At 37.1% G+C, this 17,978-nt stretch overlaps 1 protein-coding gene and 1 long non-coding RNA gene across 2 annotated transcripts; both read left to right on the top strand.

Moving 5' to 3' along the window:
* Positions 1–7,374: 7,374 nt before the first annotated feature.
* On the top strand, positions 7,375–8,280 carry LOC148190933 (uncharacterized). The gene has a single exon (XM_088101217.1). It carries the CDS (start codon positions 7,375–7,377, stop codon positions 8,278–8,280), a length of 906 nt encoding a protein of 301 aa, XP_087957343.1.
* Positions 8,281–13,463: 5,183 nt separating this feature from the next.
* Positions 13,464–17,329, top strand: LOC148190932 (uncharacterized). Its single transcript, XR_015782784.1, has 2 exons — positions 13,464–13,544; positions 15,482–17,329. It is a non-coding gene; the product is annotated as an uncharacterized LOC148190932 (long non-coding RNA).
* The last annotated feature ends 649 nt before the right edge of the window (positions 17,330–17,978 follow it).

Genomic DNA, 17,978 nt, shown 5'->3' with positions numbered 1-17,978 from the left:
TAAGATGTCATTTCTTATTATATTACATTAATTTTGTTATATATCTAACATATATATTAAAAATCCTTTGAACTTTTGTTATGTGACAGGACTCCTTGGTTGAGCAGAGCTCCCAAGGTCAATTCACACAAGAAGGTCGTCAAGATATTCTTGCCACAACTATTGGACGACCTGAGCACCCAGGACGGGTGCGTGCTGCTGGGACTGGCATAGGCATACGACATTTTTTTGGGTCTTCCTCGCGTCCATATTCATACGAAAAGATGAAGGACGAAATAAGAAAAGAGATGACGCAGGAGATCACAAAGAAGGTTCGAGCAGAGTTATATGATGAAGTTGTTGAAATGGTTGCGCGCCAGTTCCAGCAGCATTATGAGGATTATGGCAATCGTCCTCCACCATCTCCTGTAGCGGAACATGTTGTGGCCCCTACAGGTAAGGTTATTTATTTTTGCTTACTAATTTACTTTTTGCATAAACTAACATTTAATTTGACAAGTAGAAGCGGTAAAGGAAGTTGCTCAGCTGCCGGTGCCCCAGGGGACGACATGGATGACACTCGTCCATGTCAGTTATATATTCTCTCTGATACTGGGACCATGCTAGTGGCTCGTGGTACAGTGTATGAGACAGCCACTGTAGTGCATGGTGTACAGCTTGCAAAAGATGAGGTCAAGGTCACGGTCGATGAAGTTGTCATAGCGGATGTCGTTCTTCCTGTGCCTACAGATGAGTTCTTCACTGTGGAAGAAGCATTTAGGTCCTATGTCGCCTGGCCTAGACATTTGGTTGGTCATGTATCTAATCCCCGGTAAACACTCGTACTATATACTTCTCAATTTTAATATTTACTTCTAATTGACGTTATAACAACCATTTTTGCATTTAACAGCAGATAGGTCAAGAGGGAAGTCCTAGACCGAAGAAGACTCATTTATCTGAGGATGACCCTCTTGGTGCGTTAGACGAGCTTGCTAAACTCATTTCAGAGGTGCCGATGAATGTACATTGGGATTCTACTACATTTGGAAGAGAAGCTCATATCCCATTGTACTTGCATCAGCAAGATGTTAGGGAGCTTGCGTCGGGGAGAGATGAAATTAATATTACACTCATTCAGCTGTGGATGATGTAAGTTTATGAAAACTTTTATATATACATGTATTTTATCAACTTACTTACATCATATTATTTCTTCATTTTAGGTATCTGTTTGATGTTAGTAACAAGAAGGGGTTCAACGATGTATATGGGTTCATTGACCCTTCTATGACTCATGAGAGAAATAAATTTGATGATATCCAGACATACATCACCACCTGCTTTGGAACGGGGAAGGAGATATATTTTCTCCCTTATATACATGGGTAAGTGAAGTTTGTTAACTTCAACACATTCATTTATTAATTTTGGTATATCATTCATAAGTTATTACCAATTTCAGGTGTCATTGGCAGCTACTTGTGATCTCCATACCGGAGAACACGGCTGTTTGGTTTTGTTCATTGCATAAGTCTCCTCCCAGCCCTCTTAGACATGCAGTAGATTGGTAAGAATCTCAATGTGTGATCCTTTTTTTTATATAAATGTATGCTAAAAGAATATTTTTTAATAGTTCCCTTGCAGCACATATGATGTTATCTGGGAGATCTACTGCTACAGCTAAAAAGCTTGCATGGGTTTCTCTTAAGGTTTGGTATTTTAGTCCATACTTTGTTACATTTGCTTCCATTCAAATGATGTTACTTAACATTTTATAATTATGATGATATATTGTAGTGTAATAGACAAATGGGGTCATACGAATGTGGTTACTACGTTATGTTTTGGATGATGACCATCATCCGTGCACATTACACCAGTGGATAGGAAACGGTAATATTTAGGTTTGAATTTTATGTTCTCTATATTTGAATTTCATATACACTAATTGAAATCATTGTACTTTATGCAGAGATTTAATAGGACTGCTTCAATTCCAGAGAAGTCAATCCAACTTGTGAGGAAAACACTTGCTAAATATGTAATTCATTCATATAATAGTATGTAGTAGATTTTAGGATATACTAAGTTTTAAGTTTATGTTTCTAAGTTGTTTTATGTTTTTCTACATTACTATATATTCAACATGTACATTGCATTGATTTATGCTTGGTCCCTTGATTTATGATTACATTAGATTGATTTATGCTTCTAAGAATTTGATTTATGATTTCATTCAATATATTTATGTTTTAATATAGATTTCATTTAAAATATATGTTTCTGCAACATTCTAGACTGTTCTGGTTACAAAAAAATATGCAGGTCTGTTTTTGTGGTTGGGAATGTTGCAGAAACAGACACCATTTTAAAAAAAAAACGTACTTATATGCCTCGGTTCTGGTCAAAACCGATGTCGAAAGACCACTTACGGCCTCGGTTATGGTCAACCCGAAGCAGAATGTGTAGCGGAGGAGAAAAAAAAAATGAATCTACTCCCTCGGTTTAGGCCACAACCGAGGCAGTAAAGTGGTACTTTATGCCTCGGTTAGGAAGAACCGAGGCCTAATGTGCTACGAAAAAAATAAATTAAAAAACGTGTTGGAGTTTATGCCTCGGTTAGAGCTGAACCGAGGCAGTAGGGTTGGAGTTTATGCCTCGGTTCACAACCGAGACCAAAAGTGTTAGACTTTTTACCTCGCCTGAATATGCCTCGGTTCAGAAACCGCTGCCTATATAGAAAAATAACTGCTGTCGTTTCCCCTGACTGTACTAGTGTTAGACCCATAAAAAATTGAAAAAGGATTCACTACACATTTTTATTTCTATTTAGCAATCACAAGTAACAAAATTTGTTGTTGCCAAAATCATCTTCTTTGCTTGATAATGACTAAATTTTGAGTATCTAATTAGCAACCAAAATTTGATGACTGTTTAACGATCAAATTAAAAGTATTGGTCGCTAACTATCTTATGATTAAATTTTTAACTACTATATTTTTTGTCACAATAATTGCTTAAAATCTTTGCGATTTATTAAAACCTCTTACTGTGACATCCCAAATATATAATAACCACAATCATATAACATAGGTGTCAACATCCAAATAAAGAGAACAGTGTTAGAGCATGACTTGCGATTAAATATGATATTACAGTCATCCATAAATGAAGATAGAATTTAAACCTAAACAGTTTAGAGTTTTCAAAGTGACATAAGTTCAAAGAGGGGTAATCCTATGTAGACTACACAACAACATCAGCGTCCTCCAGTACTTGCTCCAAAGGTATCTCCTCAACAACATCTGCTCCCATCCAAGTGGATGATCATCGCAAAGGAAAAAACATACACAAGCAACACACAACAAAGAAGCAAGGGTGAGCTAGATAAACAAGCATTATACATATTACATAATCAATAAATATCATCAAGTTTATTTACATATATAACAGAACAATCCAAAGCATACCCTTCAAACCAGGCAATATGTACTCAACACGACTCATCCGGATTCATATAATTGTCGAACTATTGGTCATCTTTGCACTTGCATAGTTCAGTTGGCCCTCCCCAGCATTACGCAAGGTGAATCCTCTTACCGGTCTATGTCTAAATTCTTAAGACTATAGACGAGGACCTCCCTCTACTCTCACCACTCACACCGTCCTTCTCTATTTGAGCATGAACCGTGTTTATAGTGTAGGGATATACGTACCATTTCAAAGCTCCATACAATTATACAAGAAAATAACAAACCCCTACAACCACTTCCAATCATCTCACCCTGAGATGTCCAATTCATACTCAAATACATCCTTATAGTTCACATTCATATGCTTTCGAACCACCCAAACCTCATACATAAACGTACACGACAATCTGTTAAGCAAACAACATCAATCAATCCAAACCGGAGAAGAAAAGAGTGAAACCCACTTGGTCTGGTAGTAGCGCACCTGATTCGCCTTGCGAATTATTTAACAAGGAGCACTACTGTTTGACCATTCGCACAGTGCACCTCTCTCACATAGCGAGAGGTTCAAACAGAGAGCACCCCCTAGGGAGCACTCGTTATGCGCCCATCTCGCTCTTCGAATTAAAAAGACAGTAGTTCCAGACCACCACTAGTGGCATAACGACAGATTCGCCAGGCGAATCCACAAATAGAGAGCAACATCATCTGGTCACTCGCACAGCAAGTGACTCAAACAGTGAGCACTCTATACAGGGTCTCGCTATTCGAGACAACTCGCATAGCGAGTTTGCATAATCTGCATAACGCAGATTCTGTAGAATTTTACAACTCACACACCCTTTACCATTTCTAGTTATTTTCCCCAACTTCTAACACTCCTAGTTCCTGTATTACACATAATTAAACTTGTTTAGATGATTATAAATGTTCCTATTACAATTCTAAAGTGATTTAGACTCAATTTCTACTCTAGAACACTAAAATCAACAACTTAAGGACTCAAATCCAATTCTAATACTTGTAACTCGTTTTAGTCCAATTTTATGATCCTAACAAGTCACAATTGACTTGTCTAAGATGTCTCAACAGTCCCATCGTGCCCAGAACCTCTACTTCCCAAATTCACTATCTCACTTCCCCTCAAAGTGTCCTCAATTCCTTCAAAATTTCTAAATTGTTTATCCAACTACCATCACCACAGAATTCTTTCCCCCACACCTTCCTTGCCAGCCCAATTGATCATTGGAGAAGAGTCCAATGTCTAAACGCATCAGACTCACCGTCGGCGCCAGCACATATGACTAGTCACAACTGACTAGACCAGACCAGGGTTGCTCTATGATCAGGGATGTGCCAACTCAGGTTTTTAAGATTCCTCTATCCTACCAACAAAATGATACTAACCATTCCCATTTCAGCCATTAAAAATTTATAAACGCAACACACAGACAAGAACTCCAGCATCATCATCATCATTTTCAGTTCATACCATCCAACATACGGAACATCAAAAATACAGTCAAACATCATATCATCTTTATTAACCATCATACATGCATATTTTGAAAACAAACTCAACCCCAAAATAATTAGCTCCTCTTACCTGGAAAACTTTACAACACAACTTATAGTACCATTCTCTTCAGCACCTCACACAGCGAGGCACAACCCTACTCTACAAATCACCCAAATGACGATAGAAACAGCTCTTAAAGCTAGAACAAATAGAGGAAAACGTAAAGAAGGGTACACTAGGCACATACAACTTGCCCTAGGTCCCAAACAGTGGAGAACAGTGAAGATCTACTTACCCGCTGAAGAATGAAAATTGTAATTGGATGGTTGCGAAGGTCTCTACGCCGCGGTCACCTGAGCACCACCTAATCAACAATGCAACGGTCGAAATCAGTGAAGGGGTAGAGAGAAGGTAGAGAAAAATGGAGGAAAAACTTTTTAGAGGGAGAATGAGAAGCTGAGATAATGAACTTAAATTCTGAAAATCCTTTCTAAAGTCATAGTGCTCTTAGTCTTAATTACGGGCCTAGCTGCCTCACATAAGGTCCACTATTCTTGGTCCATTTTTCAGGTCTTCACACTTACCTATTGAAAAGAGTAATTTCTAAAATATAATTTTTTTATAGTGGAAGGAAATTTAAAAAAGAAAATATTCTAAAATATCAAATAAAAAAATATTTCCAAAATTACAAGTTTCAATTAAAATGAAATAACTTATAACTCAATTAATTTAATTGATCCAAACTAATCTATCATAATTACCAACAAATGAATTGAGTCTAATAAAATAATTGTAGAAACTCAACCCATTCCCAACTAATATTTTTTTAACTAAAGTTGGATGAATGAATTAATCTAAAGTTGATCCAACGCAACTTATGCAAACCTTTAATTCCAAAAGTTACTTATACATATTGTCATTCGGTCTGACCTTAAAATAAAATAGATTCTCAACGTTACTATAAGTTTTTTCCTTTTTTTTACAATCAAATAGGATCCCAAACTAGAACACAAGTGTTAGATAAATTGTATTTATAATAGAGCTATAAAGTTCATTTACCTCTAGAATTTGACATACGAAATTTTTTTATTTAGAGATATATTGATACGTTCTAAGAGGATATTTTACAAAGACGAAAAAAATAAGGGTTTTAAAAATAAAATAGTTTGAAACTTTGGATCTTTGTTTGAAACACTAGTGCAGAAAAGACCTTTAACGTCACTTTTTAAACGTTTGATGCTCGAACATTCAACGTAAAAAATGTCCGGTAACATTTTTCGTAAATAAAACATTACAAGAAAGTGATTAATTACCGACGGTGTATTTTCAAAGCCCTTTGGGCCTTCGGTAAAGTTGATTTATCGAAGGCTTTTGACCGTCGGTATTGGTGCAGTGATTACCGAAGGACTTTAACCTTCGGTATTGGTGTAGTGATTTTACCGAAGGAATATACCCGTCGGTACAAGGTTCGACTTTATGAAATTAGAATTTGGGTATCCCATTCTCCCAAATTTTGTCTTCGTTAAAACTTCTCCACCCAAACAGCAAGCAGCAGTCGACCTTTAATCCTCTCCGAAGGCAAGATCGAGTCTGCTGCCGCGGTCCTCCTACACTCCCTCGCCTACGTCCATCGCGCTGCCCAGCGCTGCCCAGCGCCGCCTCCGTTCCTACTACCTCATCCTCTGCCTCGGCTTTGGCGACCACGCCGTCGACTCCGGCGACCACGCCGTCGACTCCGCCCTTTCTGCTGACCTCGGCCTTCGCCTCGTCCACGTCGACACCTCGCGTGCTGAGGAGATCGCATACACCGTCATGGCACTCTTCCTCGGCCTCCTCCGCCGCACGCACCTCGTCTCCCGCCGCACGCACCTCGTCTCCTGCCACGCGCTCTCCGCCTCCGGCTGGCTCGGCTCCGTCTAGCCTCTCTGCCGTGGGATGCGCCGCTGTCGCGGCCTTGTTCTCAGCATCGTCAGAATCTCTGACTTGGCTAGGTCTTTGTCCACTTGCCGCTTGGCCTTCAAAATGAGCGTGCTCTATACTCAACCAGTACGTATTTTTAATCTTTCCTTGTGAAGATCCCTTCTTCAGTTGAAATTAAAATAGTAATCGATGTATCAATGCTTTAATTTCTTGATCCACTTGTTGTTTGTGAGGCTTGATTCTTAATTGATATTGTAGCATTTGTTTCATGATTCTGAAGCATTTTTTGTTTTTGTGGCACTGTAACTGGTGTGTGACAGTTTGGATTTTATGATTAGCGTGTGCATTTTTTGTTTCATGATTCTGAAGCATTTTTTGTTTTTGTTTCCCACACTCTCTTATTTTCCCACACTCTCTGATGCCATTGGTGAGAATCATGATGAGGTAGCTAGTGAGGTGCAAACTAGTTTTGATAATCTCATGCATGCTGAACTTGAGAAACCCTTGCCTGATATTCTTGCTATTATACCTGGTTGTTCTGAATTGCTGGATGAAATTTTTGTTGTAGAACATATTAAAACTCCTGATATTCTTCATGATGTGTGCACTGAACTTGATGATAGTTTTGTGGATTGTGCTGACTTAATTGATGAATCTGCTGTTATTAGTAAAGACATTTTCAATGAGCCAGCGCAGGTTTATTCTAACTTTGAAATTGCAATTGCTTTGCCTGAGCTGTTTATGCATTTAAATTCCTGTGATTTGCTGCACATTGATGCTATAGAGTCTATGATTGAAACTAATACAGTTTTGAATGATAATGCTAAACTTCTTAATTCAGTTTCAGCCATTGAACCCATTGGTATAAATGTTGTTTTAAAGTCAAATGTACATAATTGCCTTGATGAAATTTTGAGTGATAATAGCTTTGAATTAACCTTTGATTCTGCTGATGATGCATATGTTAGTACTGATTTTGAGATGGAAACTGTGGAATCTGAGAACCTTATAGAGTTAGGACTAAACTTTGATCTAACACAGTTTTCTGAAAATTTCAGATGTGATTGTGAATCTGGTTCTTGCTCCATTTGCACTGAGATAAATTTTGTTACACAGCCAGAACTAAGAGTCCTAACAGACGCACCTAACTTTGAACTTGATTATTGTGCAGAATTAAAGGAAGCAAAGAATGCCAAAAACACTAAGGCAGTTATTTGGGAGGAGGAAAGTGCAGAAAGGGTTGGAAATATCTCCAGCCTAGTGCCACACACACAACAGCTGCTAGTGGAAGGAGAGATGTTGCTGCAGCAGAGAGCTGGGAAGGAGGAAGGCAAGGAAGCCATGGAGACACTGCTGAAAAGAGTGGCTTGTAGTTTTAGTTTGTAGTTTTAGTTTATAAGAAAAGAGTGGCCTATTTGAACAAATTTTCTTCTTAGTGTAGCTTGTAGTTTTAGTTTTCTTTTTCCAGCTTTATTCTTGTACATGTTGTGTTCAGTTTTCTTGATTCTGTTGTACATATTTCTTGTTAAATTCTAATTCTGCATGTTTGATCTGTATATATCTGTGCTTTGTCTGTGTTGTATAATTCTGCATGTTTGAATAAGCATGCTTAGTGTTATTTTAGAATCGAGTCATAGAGCTAAAGCACCTAAGCTTCTTTCTGATTCATATGAAATTTTAAATTTGAACGTTGGTCAGATCTTGATAATCTGCTGGATTTTTGGAGTAATTTTATCATATAAAACGTAGTTTAGTGCTCTAAGATATTTTTGTACCATCCTGGTTATAATTAATCTTAATTAACCACATATTGTTTGTTATGATTTCAATATATTTCTTAACATTTGACTTGAGGTTAATTTGAAGGTCACATGGAGAGGTCATTGTTTTAGAAATATTAAAGGGATACCAGGCATTTACTCAAGTAAGTCAGTTCTGCCTTGAAATATATATATATATATATATATATATATATATATATATATATATATATTAACTTTATTCTATTTACATGACATATGGAATCAACTTTGAACTTAAAATGATATTGGTTTGAAAACTTTCGCAGGCTTGTGGTATTCTGCGAGCTGTAGAACCTTTAAACTCCTTTCTTGCATCCCTTTGCAAATTTACAATCAATTTTCCTGTTGAAACAAAAAGAAAGAGGTAAATGTTTTAAATATGTTATTAGTAGTTTTTGTTTCTTTTATTATGGTGCTTTAATTCAAGGTTACAGTACTGAGATTTTAGCTTAAATTTGAGATTTTAGCAATGCTTTGTCGTCTCCTGTATCAAAACGGTCAGAACTATCACTTGATCAGAGCGATAATGTTGTGCTTTGTTTAGATTCTTTTTGGTTACATTCTGTTCTGTGTTGCTTTGTTTAGATTGTTTATAGCTTAGGTAATATTGTTTAGGTACTTTTAGGTTCTTTCTTGACTCTGTTTCACATTTCATTCAATTCTTTGCTGATTTACTTAACTTCTTAGCTTTATTTCTTTAACATAGATTGCCAATAGTGTCTTTAGCTCTAGATTTAAGTAGATGCAGCTCTAGCAGTAGATTTTGCAGTTAGTTTAGTCTAAATAAAAAGGTTATGTAATATACAACAGTAAAGTACAAACAACATCTAATATACTTGGATGATTGAAAGTTTAAAGTAATTTTGATGGTACTTCAAAACAGATTGAGAAACACTGTTTTGGTAACATTGAAGCTACTGGATTGAACCACAATGCAGGAGAGTAATAAAAAATCACACGAAATTAGCACCAAAGCAGATCATAAACTGCACCATAATTGGTTACTGGACAGTAGAAAATTCGCCCTTCGGAAATTACCGAAGGCTTTTGCCCTTCGGAAATTACCGAAGGTTTAGCCCTTCGGTAATTACCGAAGGCTTTTGCCCTTCGGTAATTACCGAGGGCTTTTGGCCCTTGGTAATTACCGAAGGCTTTTGGCCCTCGGTAATTACCGAAGGGCAAAAGCCCTCGGTAAATGTTAGCGACAAGGGATTTACCGAGGGCTCTTTGGCCGTCGATAAGCCTTCGGTAATTACCTTTTACCAACTATTTAGAAGTCGGTTATGAGGGCAACTTCTAAATACTCATATACGTCGGCTCCTCCGAATGGACGCAAAAACGGAATGAAAAAGTTAAAAGAAATTAATGTTTTATTCTATTTAGACGTCTCTTATGGGGGGAACCGACTTCTAAAGTCATTTAGACGTCTGTTGTGGGGGAACCGACTTCTAGATACTCAGCCCAAAAATTGAAAAAGTCACTTTTTGACACCATTTAGACGTCTGATCCCGCCACTCCGACTTCTAAAGCCATTTAGACCTTTCTTGTAGGGGAACAAACTTCTAAATACCCAACCCAAAAATTTAAAAAATCACTTTTTGACTCCATTTAGACGTCTTATCCCGCCACTCTGACTTCTAAAGCCATTTAAACATCTGTTGTAGGGGGAATCGACTTCTAAATACTCATCCCAAATATTTAAAAAGTCACTTTTTGACTCCATTTAGACGTTTGATCCCACCACTCCGACTTCTAAACTCATTTAGACGTCTGTTATGGGAGGAACCGACTTCTAAATGTCTGCATTAAAACACCGCGAACGCGAGGCAGCCGTTACGCTCACTCACTGTTCATTATCTTCCTCACGTTTTCTCTCCACGGGCTACGTTTTGCAGGTTCGTTTTCTCACTTTTGCACCGTTTTAAATTAATTTTACTTCGATTACATTACTCTTTGATGAATTATATTTCATTTGACCGATTAAAATTCGTTTTCGTTGGGTTTTGGTGTAGTTTTGCTTGTGTCCTTAGGCAGCATTCTTGGGCGGCGATTTCTTGCGTTTTGCACTCGTGATATTCTCTTAACTACGTTTTTAAAACCATCCAATACAAAAAATTTGTACAATTTATTCTCTTCATCTAAAATATAAAGTTGTAAACTCGATTCATTATGAGCCAAGAGCAACTCGAGAGGCCTCAAGCGGAGAAAGATCCAATCAAATACGGTGATGTTTTAAACGTCTGATCTGTTCAGGTTAGACGTTTATATAGACGTCCGATCTGTACAGGTCAAACGTCTATATAGACGTCTGATCTGTACAGGTCAGATGTCTATATAGACGTATGACTGGGGTTCGACATCCCATCAACGTCACTCGAATAGACTTCAGGTCAGGATCAGACGTAAAAAGGCCAAAATAGCAGACGTCTAAAGCCTTTTCTACACTAGTGAAAATTAGTGTTTTTGAGTGTATATTTTGTTTTTTATGTTATTTCTTTATTTTTATATTTTTGTCTAGATGTAAAAGGGTATTTTACCTTTATATAATTGGGTAAAAATTAAGTAAGGACTGATTTGGTGTTTAAAAACCCTAGAAACTCAAAATCAAAGAGAGAAAACAGAGGAAGAGAGGAGAATGGTGTTTTGGGAGAAGAAGGGAGGGAGCGATGGGAAACTCTTAGTGTAAGGGAAGATTGGTGGTGTTTTAGGGTTCTAGATAAAACCTTATGATTGGCCAAGTATGAGGAAACTTACCTTTGTTTGGTTATGATTGTATGTTATATGTGTTCTTGATTAACTTGATTGGTAATCCTTGGTTTGATACATGTGTATATGATTATGATTATCTATGGTTATTGTTGGTAAGAGCTTGTGTATGCAAATGAGCATAAGGTTTATGTAATATTTGTGATGAGTTTTCCCTATGAATGTATTATGTATGTTTTGTTGGGTTATCCCAACAAAAGGTTTGATGCTAAGGGAGAACAAAGTTATGATGCTTGGGGGTGTTTCCATGCAAATATATATTGTAAGTGTTGGGTTATTGGGTTCCCTTCCTATGTGGAGAATAAGCCAAATAATGTGGACCATTATGTCTCACTTTGTTTTAGTGGAGATGAGTCAGATTAGTAGGGCACCTTAGAGTCATTTGAAGAGAGGGAAAAGCCAAGTGAGAGAGAAAGGAACAGAAGAATTCATTCCCGCATAACATAAAACCTGCACTGGTGTTTTCATCGTTTTGAAGTTGTTCACCTTTGGATCGGGCTGATGTTTGGATATTGGGTTCCAAACGTACGGTTCTTCATTATGACTGTTTGGATTGTCAATCAGAAGTCTAGCTTGGGAGAAAACAACCTTGCATTAGCAGCTCTATTTTGTATAATTTTCATGTTCTTAGTTCTCATTTGTAAGCATTATGCTTAGTTAGTTTGGCTGATTGAAAACTCTATTTGGTGTTTTTATCGGATACTCGTTTGCACCCAAATTAGGGTTATAACATGTCAATGATTAGATCTAGATGATTCAAGTGATGTATTATATGTGTTTGAGTATGTTTACATGGGTATGTGATGCATGAACGCGTGTATGTATGAAATATTAACTATGTTTCCACGTGATTGATGAATGTATGTTTGAATGCTTGAATCATGTCCGGGATGTGTTTTGATTCGGCAATAATCGATTATCATTAGTTATAATCGATTATCTATGTGTTGGTTTTGAGTGTGGTTTTAGAAATAATTTATTATCTAGGATGATAATCGATTATCCCTTCCTGCATGATGTTTCTAGGTAAATTTCACTGAGATAATCGATTATCTTAAGTGATAATTGATTATAATAGTTCATTTTAGTGAAAAATGGCGAATTTTATAAAGAATGGACGTGAACCAAGTCTGAGGAGCTGTGGACCATGATGAAAATCAGAGATTGATGTTAGTGGTTATGTTTATGGTCAATTTGACTTGTGGTTGAGAGTGAAGCATGAGTGATGGAATCCTACTTGACTTAGTTTTCCTTTTGTATTTTTACTTTTCCTAGCTTAGCTCTTAAGGAGTATGGGTTACTATAAATACCCAACTCCTATCTTGTATTAGCACTTTTGAGCTTAATGAGAATTAAATTTTCTGAAATCAGAAATTATTCTCTTTTGAAAGTCAGGCTAGAGAGTCCAAAGACTCCCTCTAGCCACCTTCCAAGCACACTCTCTCTCCCTTTCATTTTCCCATCCGCGTCAGTGGCTTAGCACACGCGTCCTCTTTTCCCTCGCGCCTTAAACACGCACATCCACATTTCATTTCTCGTTCCTTCACTCTCGCAGAACCGTGCCTCTCATTTCTTTCTCTCGCGCATCCATCCACGTCTCAGAGCGTCTCACTCTCGCTCTCGAGAGTTCCTCGTCTCCAACCACAGATCCACACTCCATACGCATCTTCGAAGGTATTTTATCTTCGTTCATTACACTACCACATCTTCTTCTAGGGTTTCCACTTCCTTCCACCATTTTCCACCGTTCAAACATCTTAATCCCTTTGACCTTCACTTTTCACCGATCATCCGAATCATTTGAACCGATTAATCGGTTTATATTGAGCCTCATCACCATTTTAGGGTTTCTTCGTGTCCGATTAGTGTTTCCACCGATTAATACCTAGATCCTAGGTTTTCCAGTGTCCGGTCTCCGTTTTTCCCTTCAATCTCGAGTTTCTTATTCCATTCCGCTGCGTCTTCATTCGTCAGAGAAGCTTCGAGGAGTCCGAATCGAGCTCGCACAACTTCAATCGACCTCTCCTCGGGCGTTCGTCCATCAAGTGGTATTCAGAGCTCAGGTTCGAGCACGCTTCAGAGGTAAGTATCTCGGTTCGTCTCTGTTTCGAGTTGTCTTCTGTTCTTGCGTTTCGAGTTGTCTCGGTTCATCTTATTTTGTCTCGGTTTGATTCTATTCTTTGAGTTTTGTTTCATTTGATTCAGTCGTGTTTTTGTTTGTCTCGCGTCTCTAATTTCAAATCGTGTTGATCTGTTTAGCTTGTGAGTTGTTCATCATTTTCCTTTAATGTCTTGATTTGTTTTTCTGATTTGAGTTGTTGCAAATCTTGTTTGTGTTTCGTGTTTTGAAGCTCTTCATATCTATTTCGGTTTCCAAGTTGCGTTTCCTGTGCCTTGAGTTTTATTTCATTTTAATTCGGTGAATCTTCTTATTTGAGTCTTTTAAGTTTTAAAATCCATTTCTGTTTTGTCTATGTCATGTTACTTTGTTTTAATTGTCAATTAAATCTGAGTTTAACTGATTCAATTGAATTTTTGCTTTGAGTAAGATCTGTCCATCATCATAAGTAGTGACATTCAATTGAATGAGCTTGATGACAGACTTCAACAGCAGTTTTAATGTCATTTCATTTATCTGAAGCTGTTGAGTTTTTGATGCTGACTATTACATGTAATTGTATTGCACTTCTGAAATTCTGTGAGCTGAAAGTTGAATCTGCTTGTGGATAGCAAATGCACACCAATTAAGCTATGAAATGTTGCATTGAGCTTGGGTGCAAGATGCTTACAGCAGCATCAGTCTCTAATTTGGCCAGCTACACCGAACTGGTTTTTCTTTGAAGAGTCTGTGAGTCATTCATACTTGGTTTTAAATTCTTTGCCAAGTTCTGATTCAAATATTTTTTCCAGTATTGTCTTCGTTTCATTGGAATCTATTGAGGTATATGAATCTGCAGAATTGCATTAAAACTGTTTACAACAGTGATTGAACTTAGTTTGAACTTCTGAGTTTGTGATCCATAATGTGCATTCACTGTTTTCACTTTGTTATCAATTCTGCAATTGAGAATAAATTTTTGGTCACTCAAGGAAGCCTAAACCAGTGATATTGAAACTATAATTGTGGCTGAGAGTGATTAACCTCTTGTTTTTCCTTTAGATTTTTTTTGAGTTGAACCATGTTCACTTTCCTTTGGCAAAAGTCTGATTAAGTTGCAAAACTGATTAGGTGATCTGTTGTGAATTGTGACTAAAAATAGCAAGTGCTAAAGTGTTATCCAACTCAGATTTGGCTATCAAATTGAAAAAAAAAAAAAGAGCAAAGAGAATTGGTGCAATTCACATTATTGTTCACTGTTTCAGTAAACTATTTCTGCCAAAATCAAATCAGATATAACTTTCTTTAGTCATAACTGGTTCAACTTAAGTCCTTTTTATTGTTTTTAAAATCTGTTCTAGTTCTATTCCATAGGTTCTATTTGTTGTGCTTACTTTGATCAAAAGCTTTGTTTCTTGCTTGTCTTGGTTGATAACTCTGGTTTTGTCTCAGTGCACGTGTAAACTCTGATCTGCTGTTCTGTAATTGAGCTTTTGTTTGCTTTCATAATCTGATCTTGAGTCAGTTTCTCTGCTGTGTTGTCCTTATTTGTGGTTGTTCTGTTCTGGTTTCTGATTTTGACCTTAGCCTAGCCATTCTTGATTGAGAAGCTTGTTACACTCTGGTTTCTGGAATTTGAAAGAAGGTTTGTGTGCTTGGTAGCATTTTAGGTGGTGGTGGTCTGGAATACTCTCCAGTTGTGTACTGCCAAGGGAGAATTTCCCTTCCAAACCTTTCCATTTTGAGTGCTTTAAGCTTTAAGAGAGACTGATTTTTGTGAGTTTTGTGTGGCTGCATCTAGGAGCCAAATTTCTTGTTGAGAGTGTGTTCTTGTTTAAGTGCTGAAATAACTTCTGAACTTGCAATGTGCTGACCATTTAGTTGTGCAGATTCTGTTCTGATTAACACTGTTCAAAAGCAGTTTGCACATGTGGGAAGTCTAACACAAGAATACCTACAGTGGAGAAAAAGGAGCTTTGCTACCTTCATAAACTACACCAAGTTGAATAGGGAGTTTTTTTTTATTCTGTTGTGTAGTTTCGTGCTATATTGGTGCCTGATTAGAAATAGTTAACCATATTTGATTGAATATTCTGCTTGGATATCATATGGTTTAACTGTTCCTGAAAATTGAATTTGGTTTAGCAAGTTTGGACATTCATACATTAAGTGATAGTGCTGGTCTAGTATTATTGTTGGCTTAGCAGATTTAACGTAGGCAAACTATTTCTTTGATTCAATTCTGGCTCATAAATTGGATGTTGTAATTGTTGTTTGGAAGCTGCAATAATCCTTTAAGGGTTCAAAAACACCAATGCAGGGAGAAAGTTAAATTAGGGATGGGGTTTGATTTCTGTGTTGATAATAATCCAATCTGAACTGTGCTGTTATAAATACTAATTCTTTTGTTTCTCTGGGATCTTGGTGTATAGATAAACTGCAGCATTGAGTGGGATTTGGGAGTGCAGACCAGAACCTTCACTGATAGCACCTCAACAGAGTTTAGCTTAAGCAACCAGAAGCAGAAGCAATTCACGTGGGAGTGTTAAACTGAAGGGAGTTTCTTTCATCTTAAATTACTTCTGTTGTGGTTGAACTGTTCCTGTTATAGCCTGTATTTCTTAGCATTATTTGGAAGTTGATCTGGTATGGTAATTTTTGTACACTAGGATTAGCCAATCTGAATCTGACTCTGAATTGGAATTGATTCTGCATTGCATTGGATTGGTCAGGTTTTGATTAGTCTGGATGGTTGTTTAATCAGCTTTGATTTACACCTATTTGCATATGGTTTAATATCCATTTCCATTTGTGCCTTGCTGAAATTTGGTGTGAAATTTTAGTGTGCAGAGCTGATCTGTTTGGTAGTTTAGTTGGAATTACATATTTGACATTGATTTGCATTGTGTTCTCTGCTGAAATAGTTGTGAATTTTCTGTGTAGTTTGGGAAAAGCCATACTGATTGTACTGTAGCAGACTGTAAATTGTGCACTGAATCCTATAAGTTGACACCATTATTTGAGCAACAACAAAATCTCAGTGGAAAGCTTGTGCAGCCAAGAGAAAGGGAAGTTCTTACTGCCCTATATCCTCTTTTGCAATTTGTTTTAACTAAGTGAATACTCACAACAGTTTTGTGCATTTGTGATTATAGGATAAACCAGAAGCTAGAAAAGGGGACAAAGCTGGCCGAACTAGCAACAGGAGGAGTGTACATCTTTTTGGCACAAGGACTTGGCATCAAAGGTGGACTGTAGCTGAACCAGTACCTGACCGTGGCAGTGTACATGTTTTGTAATTTTTTGTTCCATTTGATGTGTAATAGGCTGATAGGCTAGCTTTCTTTTAGTTTCATTTTTGTGTGTAAAAGGGCCTTTTATAAAGTCCAAGTCTTTGGAAGAGTCCTTGGTGCTCTTTCAAACTCTTGGCAACTTTTCTTGACTATTTTGATTTTCTTTAACATAGCTAGACAGGTGAATGTGTCTTGTTAGCCAAAGCTACAAGCTTCACCATAGGAGTAGACTTTAATATTGATTTGATTTGTGTTTCTCGTAGGGGTCATTAGAGTCCGTTGGTTTCTTTAGTGTTTTTGGTTCTTTGATTTTTATGTTCACGTTTAGGGATGATTAGGCTAAAAGGGATTAAACTCTAAGCCTTTTCACATTAGAGTCCGAGAGTCTAGTCTTTTATTTGTGCTTAATTGTTTGAGTTGTGTACTTTGTTTCTAAAGGTGATTTTAATTTAAGGGGTAATTAGTTAGTAGCCTAAGACATTTCTGGCAAGGCAAGACTTGGTACTTAAGCAGCTCTTTAGCTCACCTCTCTTACCTGGGACTTGTCTAAGTGAAAGTTTTGAACCCTTTAGATTAAGAAAACTTTTAAAAACAAAGATGTCTTCTTATGGTTCATATAGGTCTTCTAGGTTAGATAAAGCGATGAAATGTTTAAACAAGCTAGGAATCTTCCATCATTTGGTAAAGACATAGGTGCATTAACATACCTAGCTTGGGAAAAAGAAATTGATAAAATAAATCCTTGGTTTTGTGAAGAGAGTGAATATTATGTTCTTAGTATATATCTCTCTAAGTTAGAAGTGCATGCAAGAGAGTGGTGGAATGAAAGACAATATCATGTTAGGAAAGGTAGAAAGTCCTCCATACGTGATTGGCATGATTTAAAAGCTTGCATGAGAAGAAAGTTTGTGCCTTCAAGCATTAAAAGAAACCTAGAACTAATTAGGGATTGCATTAATGATGGAAAATTATTTCTTGAGAGTTTAAATGATCATGGGTTTCTTCGTAGAGAATTAGAATTTGGGGCAAGACTTAAGGAGATCAAGGATAAGAAAAGAGAACGAGAGATTGAGAGAAAAGAAAAGGAAGAAAAGAAAGAAGAAGAGAAGAGAGAGAGAGAACAAA

This window comes from Vigna umbellata, chromosome 11 (genome assembly GCF_029865625.1).
Source record: "Vigna umbellata cultivar VRB3 chromosome 11, Vumbellata_1.0, whole genome shotgun sequence".
NCBI lineage: Eukaryota > Viridiplantae > Streptophyta > Magnoliopsida > Fabales > Fabaceae > Vigna > Vigna umbellata.
This window is presented reverse-complemented; position numbering and strand designations above follow the sequence as displayed.